The 12,617-nt window shown below is 44.2% G+C and overlaps 1 protein-coding gene across 5 annotated transcripts in view; it reads right to left on the reverse strand.

Moving 5' to 3' along the window:
• VPS35L (VPS35 endosomal protein sorting factor like) overlaps positions 1-10,625 on the reverse strand; it is a 138,311-nt gene extending 127,686 nt beyond the window's left edge. For 2 of the 5 annotated variants that reach the window (XM_027528171.1, XM_027528174.1), the window contains exons 1-2: positions 10,525-10,625; positions 554-653 (exon numbers count right to left, since the gene is read on the reverse strand). In XM_027528171.1, the coding sequence (XP_027383972.1) occupies positions 554-653; positions 10,525-10,541 (117 nt within the window). In that variant the 5' untranslated portion in view covers positions 10,542-10,625. Of the gene's footprint in view, positions 1-553; positions 654-4,581; positions 4,618-6,941; positions 6,974-10,491 lie in introns of those variants that run through there. The other 3 variants (XM_027528175.1, XM_027528172.1, XM_027528173.1) reach the window with 3 other exon arrangements.
• Between the last annotated feature and the right edge of the window lie 1,992 nt (positions 10,626-12,617).

Raw genomic sequence — 12,617 nt, forward strand, 5'->3', positions numbered from 1 at the left:
ATGTGCTGGAACTTCTGAAGCCAACACGCTGTAACTACTGAAGCCTGTGCACCGAGAGCCTGTGCCCCACAAGAAGAGAAACCACTGCAATAAGAAGCCTGTGCGCCAAAACTAGAGCAGCTCCCACTCACCACAACCAGAGAAAGCTGGCACAAAGCAACGAAGACTCAGTGCAACCAAAAACTAAATAAATGAACTGTTTTAAAAAAGCAAAAAGTACAAATAGTCAAAAACGTCACTTGGGTGACTGGATAAACAAAATATGGTACACCCGTACAATGGAGGTAACAGTAATTACAGTGACCTCAATACTTAAATAGGAGCCTCCAAATCAGGAACAAAGGCATCCCACACTCGTGACCACCTCACTAACATGACAAAGGGAATCAAAATGATGGTGGGTGAAACCTCCACAAAAAATGGGGCAGAGAACAAACTGGTAGATTTAAAAATCCAAAATCAGCTACCGCTGACAAAATGAGAAAGAACCAGGAACGCTGTCTATAATTTTATGGAATAGGAATGTCACAGGGGGACCCTTGACAAAACTTACCGTTATTGGTTTCAGTGGGTGATAGTCCCCAAACTCCAGCGGTACAGCCTCCAATCGGCATGACGCAAACTCAGCCTTGTAGTTCCTATTCCTGGAATGCCTGGTAAACAGCAAAACCCAGAAACCAATTTAGTTGGAGATGCATACATATTAAAAACTTTTTGCTAAAAAAAAAAAAACTGTTTTTGATGAGACAATTGACAGTGGAACAGTATTTCTACCAAGACCAGTAAGTAATGGTAAATTTTTTTTAATTTTTTAATGGTTTGAAGGTATAAAGAGCTGCCAAGGCAAACAAAACCCATGAGGCCAGACACCAGAACAAAGGGAAGTTCAGTGAGGTGAAGCCAACTTCTTGCTGGCTATCTCTGGCTGGGCACTGTTGATTCTTGACATGGGACGTGAGGCTGAAGCCAGGCAGAGGGCGGCTGCTAGGAGGCAGAGCAGCCAAAGAGCTTTAAGGAAAACTCACAAGGCTGGAGACAGAAACTGGGGTTCAGGGCTATGGAGACAGCCAGGGCTTAATGGAAGAGCTTCTGAAGAAAAGGGAAGGCTGAGAAGTGAGAGATTTGGTCCTGGTTTCCCTTCAAAGTAGTCACCAGTTAAGCTGTATGGAGCAAGAGGAAGAGGCCAAATAGATGAAGAGCAGACAGTTTCACCAGTCTGGTGGAGAACCAACAAGTGAAGGGATTAGTGAAAAGAAAAATAAAGGGGGAGAGATTATTCACATTGAGGCACGGAAAGGAGAAAACATGAAAAGCACAGAAGAGTGGAAAAGACGAAAATGACACGAAGAAACGCCTAACACACATATCTGAATCTTGAAGGAGAGAGAAAGAACAGGCAGAAGCAGCATTTGAACAGATAATATTCCCAAACTAAAGACATCAATTCTGAGATTCAAGAAACACTTGTGCCCCAAGCAAGACGAGTATAAAAACAAAACAAAAAACAACCATACTTAGGGCCTTCATAGTAAAATGGCTAAAAACTAAAATGAGAATTTCTTAAGAGAAATAAAGATACGTTATTACCAAAGGACAACACTAAGATTATTATCTCTGCATAAAATGAGATCCAGAATAAGGATCCAGAACAAGGATCCAGAAAAGGGATACTGGAGTAATACAGTACTGAAAGAAAATAATTGCTAACCAAGAATTTTAGACCTAGTTAAACTATCTTGCAAACATTATAGCAAAACAAAGAAGTTTCCCGTCAAAGAAAAGGGAGAAAAGCAGCAGTAGCAGAACCACACATTTTTTTTTAAATGCTGAAAGTAGAAGGAAAATTATCCCAGCTGAAAGCAAAAAATATGCATGTGTGTATGTATTTCTGGAGAAGGAAATGGCACCCCACTCCAGTACTCCTGCCTGGCAAATCCCATGGATGGAGGAGCCTCGTAGGCTGCAGTCCATGGGGTCCCACAGAGTCGGACACAACTGAGAGACTTCACTTTCATTTTTCACTTTCATGCATTGGAGAAGGAAATGGCAACCCACTCCAGTGTTCTTGCCTGGAGAATCCCAGGGACGGAGGAGCCTGGTGGGCTGCCATCCATGGGGTCGCACAGAGTCGGACACGACTGAAGTGACTTAGCAACAATATGTATTTCAGTTCAGTTCAGTCACTGAGTCATGTCCGACTCTTTGTGACCCCATGGACTGCATCTATACATGACTACTGGAAAAACCATAGCTTTGACTAGACAGACCTTTGTTGGCCAAGTAATATCTCTGCTTTTTAATATGCTGTCTAGGTTGGTCATAGCTTTTCTTCCAAGAAGCGCACATCTTTTAATTTCATAGCTGCAATCACCATCTGCAGTGATTTTGCAGCCCAAGAAAATAAAGTCTGTCACTGTTTCCCCTGTTTCCCCATTTATTTGCCATGAAGTGATGGGACTGGATACCATTATCTTAGTTTACTGAATGTTGAGTTTTAAGCCAGCTTTTTCTCTCTCCTCTTTCACTTTCAAGAAGCTCTTTAGTTTCTCTTCTCTTTCTGCCATAAGGGTGGTGTTATCTGCATATGTGATACACATGTATATGTGTTTATATATATATATATGTATATATATATAAAATGAATCGGTCCTGAATATTCATCGGAAGGACTGATGCTGAAGCTGAAGCTCCAATACTTTGGCCACCTAATGCGAAGAACCGACTAATTGGAAAAGACCCTGATGCTGGGACAGATTAAAGGCAGGAGGAGAAAGGGGACAAGAGAGGATGAGATGGTTGGATGGCATCACTGACTTGATGGACATGAGTTTAAGCAAGCTCCAGGAGTTGGTGATGGACAGGGAGGGCTGGTGTGCTACAGTTCATGGGGTCACAAAGAGTTGCACACGGCTGAGCTTCTGAACAACAACAACAATGCATATATGCAATATGTACAAAAGAGCACAAAAGATCAAGGTACAGGTAAAACTAAATCAACTACAAAAAATAACTTCTTATGGTGTTTACAGTATACACAGAGTAAGAATGCATGACAACTAGAACATAAAAGGCGGAAGAGATACTACTTAAAAACTCAGAAAATTGTCACAGCACAGGAAGCTGGCCTCTTTGTTTCCTTGGCCTCCAAATGCCTTGAATTCATCCCTCCCCCCTCAAACCCACCTCCATTCGCAGCTTCTTAACTTTATTAATATTTGTATGAACCCCAAATCTAGTCAGCAGTTAACTGGCTTTACTTAGTAAGCCCCACCAACCCAGAAATCTAACACAGTACCAAAGAAATGAAACCCCATGTCATTTTACTTCTATCCCTTTCCAAATAAATTTCACTTTGGGTGTAGGAAAGGAGAAAAACTAGTGAACAATACAGACCAGCCTCTGCTTGTTTTTGTTTTTAAACGAAAACTCCTACCACAATATATCTGCCTAGTTCCTTTGGGTCACATTTACTAATCATATACTGCCTTCATCTTCCAAAAATACTGCAGATGAATTCATTGCTGAAATAGTCTTCCAAGCTCCTTTTAATATGCCACCAACCAAGTCTTGATTAATAAAACAAACAAAACCCTGAAGAATAAATTGGAAGACTAGTCATCAACAGCCCTAATGGAGTTTTAAAAATCAAATTATACTTTTCCTCCTTTCAGATCACTCTTAACTTTATCAGTAGAATTCTGCAAAGCTAATTGAATGAGTAGAAATATAATCTGACCTGAAATTTAACTGCAAATGTGTTTTTCACCTCTATAATAATTATTAGCAAATCAACAGCTGCAAAAAGCACAAAGTCAAAACAACAAGATGATGTGATATACAACTAAATATCTGTTCTCATTTATTATGTGCTTATTAGTGTTGGGGCCCACAGTAGGCCACCCCAAAATATGGCATATTGATTATTTTGAATTACAGTTACTTAAGAAAAAGATGATATAAAAAGGGACAGTTTGACCCTCCTCTCTGTCTTCCTGAAAGCAGGAAATAAGTCTCCCATGTGAGAAGTGCTCTCCCTGAATCTGAAGGTAGAAGGACACCCTTGTCATCAGAGACAGGGAATTCAGGGCCAGTTCAGTTCACTTCAGTTGCTCAGTCGTGTCCAACTCTTCGTGACCCCATGAATCGCAGCACGCCAGGCCTCCCTGTCCATCACCAAATCCCAGAGTTCACTCAGACTCATGTCCATCGAGTCAGTGATGCCATCCAGCCATCTCATCCTCTGTCGTCCCCTTCTCCAGTGTATAAAATGAACCTCATTATCTCTTTACTACCACAGGTCTGCTGTTTAGATTCTTCACTAATTAAGCACCCAAAGCCTAACTTGGAAAGACTAGAGAACTAATCTTTCTTCCTTCCTAACTAGGAAAGGCTAGAGATCTCTTCAAGAAAATTAAAGATATCAAGGGAATATTTCATGCAAAGATGAGCACAATAAAGGAGAGAAATGGTATGGACCTAACAGAAGCAGAAGATATTAAGAAGAGATGGCAAGAATACACAGAAGAACTGTACAAAAAAGATCTTCACAACCAAGATAATCACGATGGTATGATCACTCACCTAGAGCCAGACATCCTGGAATGTGAAGTCAAGTGACCCTTAGTCACTACAAAGCTAGTGGAGATGATGAATTTCCAGTTGAGCTACTTCAAATCCTAAAAGATGATGCTGTGAAAGTGCCGCACGCAACATGTCAGCAAATTTGGAAAACTCAGCAGTGGCCACAGGACTGGAAAAGGTTAGTTTTCATTCTAATCCCAAAGAAAGGCAATGACAAAGAATTCTCAAACTACCGCACAACTGCACTCATCTCACATGCTAGCAAAGCATTGTTCAAAATTCTCCAAGCCAGGCTTCAACAGTACGTGAACCATGAACTTCCAATATTCAAGCTGGATTTAGAAAAGGCAGAGGAACCAGAGATCAAATTGCCAACATCCGCTGGATCATCGAAAAAGCAAGACAGTTCCAGAAAAACATCTACTTCTGCTTTACTGATGACGCCAAAGCCTTTGACTATGTGGATCACAACAAACTGTGGAAAATTCTTCAAGAGATGTGAATACCAGACGACCTGACCTGCCTCCTGAGAAATCTATATTCAGTTCAAGAAGCAACAGTTAGAACTGGACATGAAACAACAGACTGGTTCCAAATCGAGAAAGGAGTACATCAAGGCTATATATTGTTACCCTACTTATTTAACTTCTATGCAGTGTACATCATGTGAAATGCTGGGCTGGATGAAGCACAAGCTGGAGTCAAGATTGCCAGGAGAAATATCAATAACCTCAGATGCGCAGATGACATCACCCTTATGGCAGAAAGCGAAGAACTAAAGAGTCTCTTGATGAAAGTGAAAAGAGGAGAGTGAAAAAGTTGGCTTAAAACTCAACATTCAGAAAACAAAGATCATGGCATCTGGTCCCATCACTTCATGGCAAATAGACGGGGAAACAATGGAAACAGTGACAGACTTTATTTTCCTGGGCTCCAAAATCACTGCAGATGGTGACTGCAGCCATGAAATTAAAAGACGCTTGCTCCTTGGAAGAAAAGCTGTGACCAACCTAGACAGCATATTAAAAAGCAGAGACATTACTTTGCCAACAAAGGTCCATCTAGTCAAGGCTATGGTTTTTCCAGTAGTCATGTATGGAAATCAGAGTTGGACTATAAAGAAAGCTGAGTGCTGAAGAATTAATGCTTCTGAACTGTGGTGTTGGAGAAGACCCTTGAGAGTCTCTTGGACTGCAAGGAGATCCAACCAGTCAATCCTAAAGGAAATCAGTACTGAATATTCATTGGAAGGACTGATGCTGAAGCTTAAAGTCCAATATTTTGGCCACCTGATGAGAAGAACCAACTCATTGGAAAAGACCCTGAGGCTGGTAAAGACTGAAGGCAGGAAGAGAAGGGGACAACAGAGGATGAGATGGTTGGATGGCATCACCGACGCAATGGAAATGCATTTGAGTAGGCTCCAGGAGTTGGTGATGGACAGGGATGCCTGGCATGCTGCAGTCCATGGGGTCACAAAGAGTCTGACAAGACTGAGCGACTGAACTGAACTGACTGAAAGCCTAACTTTCTTTGTTCTGTCAATTCCTCACAAGTTTATAGTTTCTTTGTCTAAAAAACTATAAGAGCTGCCTATTGTGACCACTTCTTAGGTCTCATTTCTATGAGACCTCCAAGACACATAAATTGAAACTTTTCTCCCATTGATTTATCTTATGTCAGTTTTATTAGTGCAGCCACAAGAAATCAAGAGAGTGGGGGCAGAGGGGGATTTCCCCTCCCTGACACTATACATCAGGATGCAGGCCAAGGCCCTTAACCTCTATTACCACATTTAATACTTTGGCCACCTGATGCGAAGAGCTGACTCACTGGAAAAGACCCTGATGCTGGGAAAGATTGAGGGCAGGAGGAGAAGGGGACGACAGAGGATGAGATGGCTGGATGGCATCACCGACTTGATGGAAATGGGTTTGGGTGGACTCCGGGAGTTGGTGACGGACAGGCAGGCCTGGCGTGCTGCGGTTCATGGGGTCGCAAAGAATCGGACACGACTGAGCAACTGAACTGAACCACATTTAATCAACTTTATGAGGTAGGCACTATGATTACGTCCATTTCTCAGATGGAGAAGCTGATGCTGTTGGTTAACTTGGGACAGGTGAGCATGTGACAAAGACAGATGTATATAGAGGCAGCCTGCCTCTAGGATTCAGCAGTTCTATAGATCATCCACAGGTCACCTTGAGAATCTGAAAAAGCAATTGTCATTTTAAGGATTGAGCTTTGAAATGATTTTTTTTTTTAAGTTTGAGGGAAGGATTCTTTCAGGGAAAAAATACTGCTTCTGATGAAAACAAAATCTTTAAAAAAAAAAAAAAAGGAGAAGAAACATTTACCCTTCCTGAAAGTCCATGTCAAGTTGCTATTTTGATTTTTCAATCACATCTTCTGTTACTTCCATCATGTCCTCAGCTTTGCTCTCAGTTCCTTCTGTGTGTGTGTGTGCACGCGCATGCGTGCATGTGCACTTAGTCGTGTGTGACTCTTTGTTGCCACATGGACTGCAGCCCACCAGGCGCCTCTGTTCACGGAATTTTCCAGGCAAGAATACTGGAGTGGGTTGCCATTTCCTACAAAAGCGTTTTCTCCAAAGCCTAGGCCTTTGATAAGGCTCACAGTGACCTCTAGTGGACATTTTCTCAAAAAGCCTTGCTTTTCTTCTTCCTGTGAATGCACCTGATAAACTGTTAAAATCCCCCCAAATCCCAGCTCCCAGCAATGCAAAAAGTTAGTCAGGTTCTTTGGCACTGCCGCAGAAAAAAGGCCAACATTTCATATCTCCACTCTGAGCTTGGTCAGACCTCTGGCTACTCCAAGTACGGCCCACAGATCATCAGCAAGGGCTTCACTGGGGAGTGTTAAAATATCCTCACCTACAGAATCAGGGTCTGTATTTCACCAAAATGCCCAAGTGATTTAAATGCACATTAAAGATTAACACTGCCCTGTTTTTAAATTATTTACAATGAATGACATGAATGCATATAAATTCTATTACCAGTTACTAAATGAATCTCCTTATACTGGAAACAGTAAAATCCACTAACTCCTTTTTTTTTTAATAATTTTATTTAATTATTTATTTTTGGCTGTGCTGGGTCTTTGCTGCTGCTCTGGCTTTTCTCTAGTTGCAGCAAGCAGGGGTTACTCTCTAGTTTTGGTGCTCAGACTTCTCAATGTGGTGGCTTCTCGTGTCGTGGGCTTGGGTAGTTGTGGGCTCAGCAGTTGCAGCTCCCGGGCTCTAGAGCACAGGCTCAACAGTTGTGTGGCACACAGGCTTAGTTGCTCCAAGCTATGTGGGATCCTCCTGGATCGGGGATTGAACCCATGTCTCCTGCACTGGCAGGTGGATTCTTCAACACTGAAAGATCACAGAAGCTCCAACTAACTGCTTTTTAATTCTCAAGTGATTTTTAAATTGCTAATGACATAATCTGGCCACACAGCTTTTTATCCCCCAATTACAATGTACTCCCCTTCCCTAACAGTCTTAAAATGATGTAAAAATTCTGACTCCAAAGAACAGTATTTTTAACAGTGCTATGACCACAGCATTGAACGGGAAATGCCATCCACAGTGCACTGGACATCTCACAAGTGAAGTCAGTGGTAACAAAAAGTGTGGGTAAAAAGAGGTATTCTGGGGAGACCCATGACAACACAGCAGAATTCAGGAGCCGCACAACCCAAGAACCTCAGCCCACGACCTAGGCTGAAGGACCAGCTGACAATAATGATTAAGATCACAGGACTGATAAATCTACCATATGACACAGCAATCCCACTACTGGGCATACACCCTGAGGAAACCAGAACTGAAAAAGACACATGTATCCCGATGTTCATTGCAGACTAACTACAGTAGCTAGGACATGGAAGCAACACAGATGTCCACTGGCAGATGAATGGAAAAGGAAGTTGTGGTACATATACACAATGGAATATTAGGTATAAAAAGGCATGTATTTGAGTCAGTTCTAATGAAGAATACTGGAATGGGTTGCTATTTCCCTCTCCAGGGGATCTTCCTGACCCAGGGATCGAACTCTTGCATTGGCAGGCAGATTCTTTACCACTGAGCCACCTGGGAAGCCCCAACGTAAAATCTACCAAAGGTAAAAATGCTCTGAAATTAAACAGCATCTTCCTGGAACTTCTAATTACAAAACCCCAGCCAACTAAGTTCACTGAAGCCTTATGTTATGGCATTTAAGTCTTAGTAATAAGAAAAGCTTTGACCAACCTAGATAGCATATTGAAAAGCAGAGACCTTACTTTGCCAACAAAGGTCCCTCTAGTCAAGGCTATGGTTTTTCCTGTGGTCATGTATGGATGTGAGAGTTGGACTGTGAAGAAAGCTGAGCACCGAAGAATTGATGCTTTTGAACTGTGGTGTTGGAGAAGACTCTTGAGAGTCCCTTGGACTGCAAGGAGATCCAACCAGTCCATTCTGAAGGAGATCAGCCCTGGGATTTCTTTGGAAGGAATAATGCTAAAGCTGAAACTCCAGTACTTTGGCCACCTCATGCGAAGAGTTGACTCATTGGAAAAGACTCTGATGCTGGGAGGGATTGGGGGCAGGAGGAGAAGGGGACGACAGAGGATGAGATGGCTGGATGGCATCACTGACTCGATGGACGTGAGTCTGAGTGAACTCCGGGAGTTGGTGATGGACAGGGAGGCCTGGCGTGCTGCGATTCATGGGGTCGCAAAGAGTCGGACACGACTGAGCGACTGAACTGAACTGAATTCCCTAAAAGGACTTTTGCGTGACCAGGTCAAAGAAAACTCAGGGCAGGACGTATAAGGACTCACTGTCATCTAATTCTAATTTAGTGTACCAAGCCTTTGAAGGAAGACTCTTTAAAGAGTTATCCAGGTGAAGGAAATACAAACCAGAAGTATGTATCTGATTATTTCTAAGGTCCAGGGCTGTGTATTTTTTCATTTGTTCACTTACTCGCTCATTTAACGTAAACCACTTCCCATAACTTGCAGAGAAAGATTAGAAAGTAATTTCCCTTTCTGAGACGTAGAGGAGAGCTCACGTGCCCATGTGATTGCACCACTATCACAACTTGCTCCAGTTCTTCACATAACTGTCCTAGGAACTAGTTGTTGACACTTAGTGACTAAACTATATACATATATCACTTTACAAAGAGAGGAGCCATAAGGCTTCAGCTACTGCTGAAGCGCCAATTTCTCCTAGCTACTCCAGCCAGAACGGCCCCTACGGACTCATTAGCCTACGCACACGCCCACAGCTCCTTCTCGATGAACTCCTACTCATCCTGCAAAACTCAAATCTATGACTCTTCCTCTCTCAAGCCTTCCCCAAGCCGTCAGGTGTGCCTCATCCCAAAGCCTTCTTTGGTCATTCTTCTATTCTGCGTATCTGCTCCGCTAAACAGCAGCTCCTTGAATCCAAGGAGTATATCTAAGGGTTCTGTATCCTCGAGTTCTGCACCCGCCCGGTGCAGGGAGAGAGCCCTACACAGAATCGGATGAATGGCAAGTCTCCTGTACAAGAAGCCAGTCATTCAGAACACAGCCAGGCCCTCCGAGTTGTCCAGACCAGAACTGAGTCCACCATTCTCTGCATCCGCGCCCCCAGAACCCACGGCAACTTCTGGGAAAGCGGAAGCCGGGGAACTTGAGTTTTTTTTAAGAAAACGAGTGGAGAAAGGAGCGGGGAGGGCGATAGGAGGAGAGGACCAGGACCCCACCGGTCCGGCATTAGGAATGTCCTCTGAATCCGGATAGCCGCCCCACCCGGAGACTGGGTGGGAGACTTCACCAAACCCAACGGAGAACAGTTCATACACTCCCTCGCGGAGACACACACCCAGAAACAAGAGTCCGAAAGACAACCAAGGCCACTACCTCCCTAAAGCCCACTCGCCGCTTCTTCCTTACCAGGGAAAGGCGGCCATCTTCCCAGTCACATGACCGGTGGGTCTGAAACCGCCCGCCCAATTCACCCTCTCAGACCCCGCCCCTCCCAGCCGCCATGTTTGCGAGGGGCCGGCTCACTCCTGACGCGCCGGGGCCGCCGAAGTTGCGCTGACGTCAGTGGGGACTTTTGTGGCAGGTGAACGTCTGGTCCGCAGCGCCCTCTGGAGGCGGTGAAGAATCCAGACGCCTACTGCAGATGGTGACTGCAGCCATGAAATTAAAAGACGCTTACTCCTTGGAAGAAAAGTTGTGACCAACCTAGATAGCATACTGAAAAGCAGAAACATTACTTTGCCAACAAAGGTCCGTCTAGTCAAGGCTATGGTTTTTCCTGTGGTCATGTATGGATGTGAGAGTTGGACTGTGAAGAAAGCTGAGCGCCGAAGAATTGATGCTTTTGAACTGTGGTGTTGGAGAAGACTCTTGAGAGTCCCTTGGACTGCAAGGAGATCCAACCAGTCCATTCAGAAGGAGATCAGCCCTGGGATTTCTTTGGAAGGACTGATGCTGAAGCTGAAACTCCAGTACTTTGGCCACCTCATGTGAAGAGTTGACTCATTGGAAAAGACTCTGATGCTGGGAGGGATTGGGGGCAGGAGGAGAAGGGGATGACAGAGGATGAGATGGCTGGATGGCATCACTGACTCGATGGACGTGAGTCTGAGTGAACTCCGGGAGTTGGTGATGGACAGGGAGGCCTGGCGTACTGCGATTCATGGGGTCGCAAAGAGTCGGACACGACTGAGCGACTGAACTGAACTGGGAAAGGGACAAAAGAGAGGACTAGATGGTTGGATGGCATCAGGGATTCAATGGACATAAGTTTGTGGAGGACAGGGGAGCCTGGCATGCTGCAGTCAGTGGGGTCGCCAAGAGTCAGACACGACTGAGCGACTGACCGAGGGAAGATGGTATCCCCAGCAGAGGATGGGAAGGTGCCCCTAGGCTGGCTTTTGAGGCTAATTCTATTTGGCTGGCTAAGCCACGCCCCCTCTGCCAGCCAACCACGCCCCGCTCCGTGCACCAAAAAAGTTAGGCACTTCCGATATTCTGCTCCCTCCCAGGAATAATAACGTGCGTCTCTAAGGGCTGCCATGAGTTTGGGTGAACTCCGGGAGTTGGTGATGGACAGGGAGGCCTGGCATGCTGCGATTCATGGGGTCAAAAAGAGTCGGACATGACTGAGCAACTGAACTGAAACCTCTGAAACAAACACCATTATCACCTGGTCCCATCACTTCACAGCAAATATATGGGGAAAAAATGGAAACAGTGAGAGACTATTTTCTTGGGCTCCAAAATCACTGCAGATGGTGACTGAACCATGAAATTAGAAGACGCTCCTTTGAAGAAAAGCTATGACAAACCTAGACAGCGTATTACAGACATTACTTTGCTGGCAAATGTCCATATATGCAAAGCTATGGTTTTTCCAGTAGTCATGTATGGATGTGAGATTTGGACCATAAAGCTGAGCACAGAATTGATGCTTTTGAACTGTGGTGTTGGAGAAGACACTTAAGAGTCGGTCCTTTGGACAGCAAGATCAAACCAGTCAAACCTAAAGGAAATCAACCCTGAATATTCATTGGAAGGACTGATGCTGAAGCTCCAATCCTTTGGCCACCTGATGGGAAGAACTGAGTCACTGGAAAAGACCCTGATGCTGGGAAAGCTTGAAGGCAGGAGGAGAAGGGGATGACAGATGAGATGTTTGGATGGCATCACCGACTCGATGAACATGAGTTTGAGCAAGCTCTGGGAGTTGGTGATGGACAGGGAATCCTGGAGTGCTGCAGTCCACGGGGTCCCAAAGAGTCAGACGTGACTGAGTAACTGAACTGATTGAATGACCTAGTATGGTTACTAAGTGCCCCAACTGGGATTTGACCTGACTCCAAACCTGACTACTAGTTTAATCTAACAGAGATCTAATGGGGGAGACTGTTGGTTAACAGTTGGTTAATCACAAGGCAGCAACAGATCCTCACTTTCCCTTTTCAAGTTTTTGTCCTTTTCTGACATAAAGAGGTCAGAAAACTACATTCTCAAAA

This window comes from Bos indicus x Bos taurus, chromosome 25, assembly GCF_003369695.1.
Source record: "Bos indicus x Bos taurus breed Angus x Brahman F1 hybrid chromosome 25, Bos_hybrid_MaternalHap_v2.0, whole genome shotgun sequence".
NCBI lineage: Eukaryota > Metazoa > Chordata > Mammalia > Artiodactyla > Bovidae > Bos > Bos indicus x Bos taurus.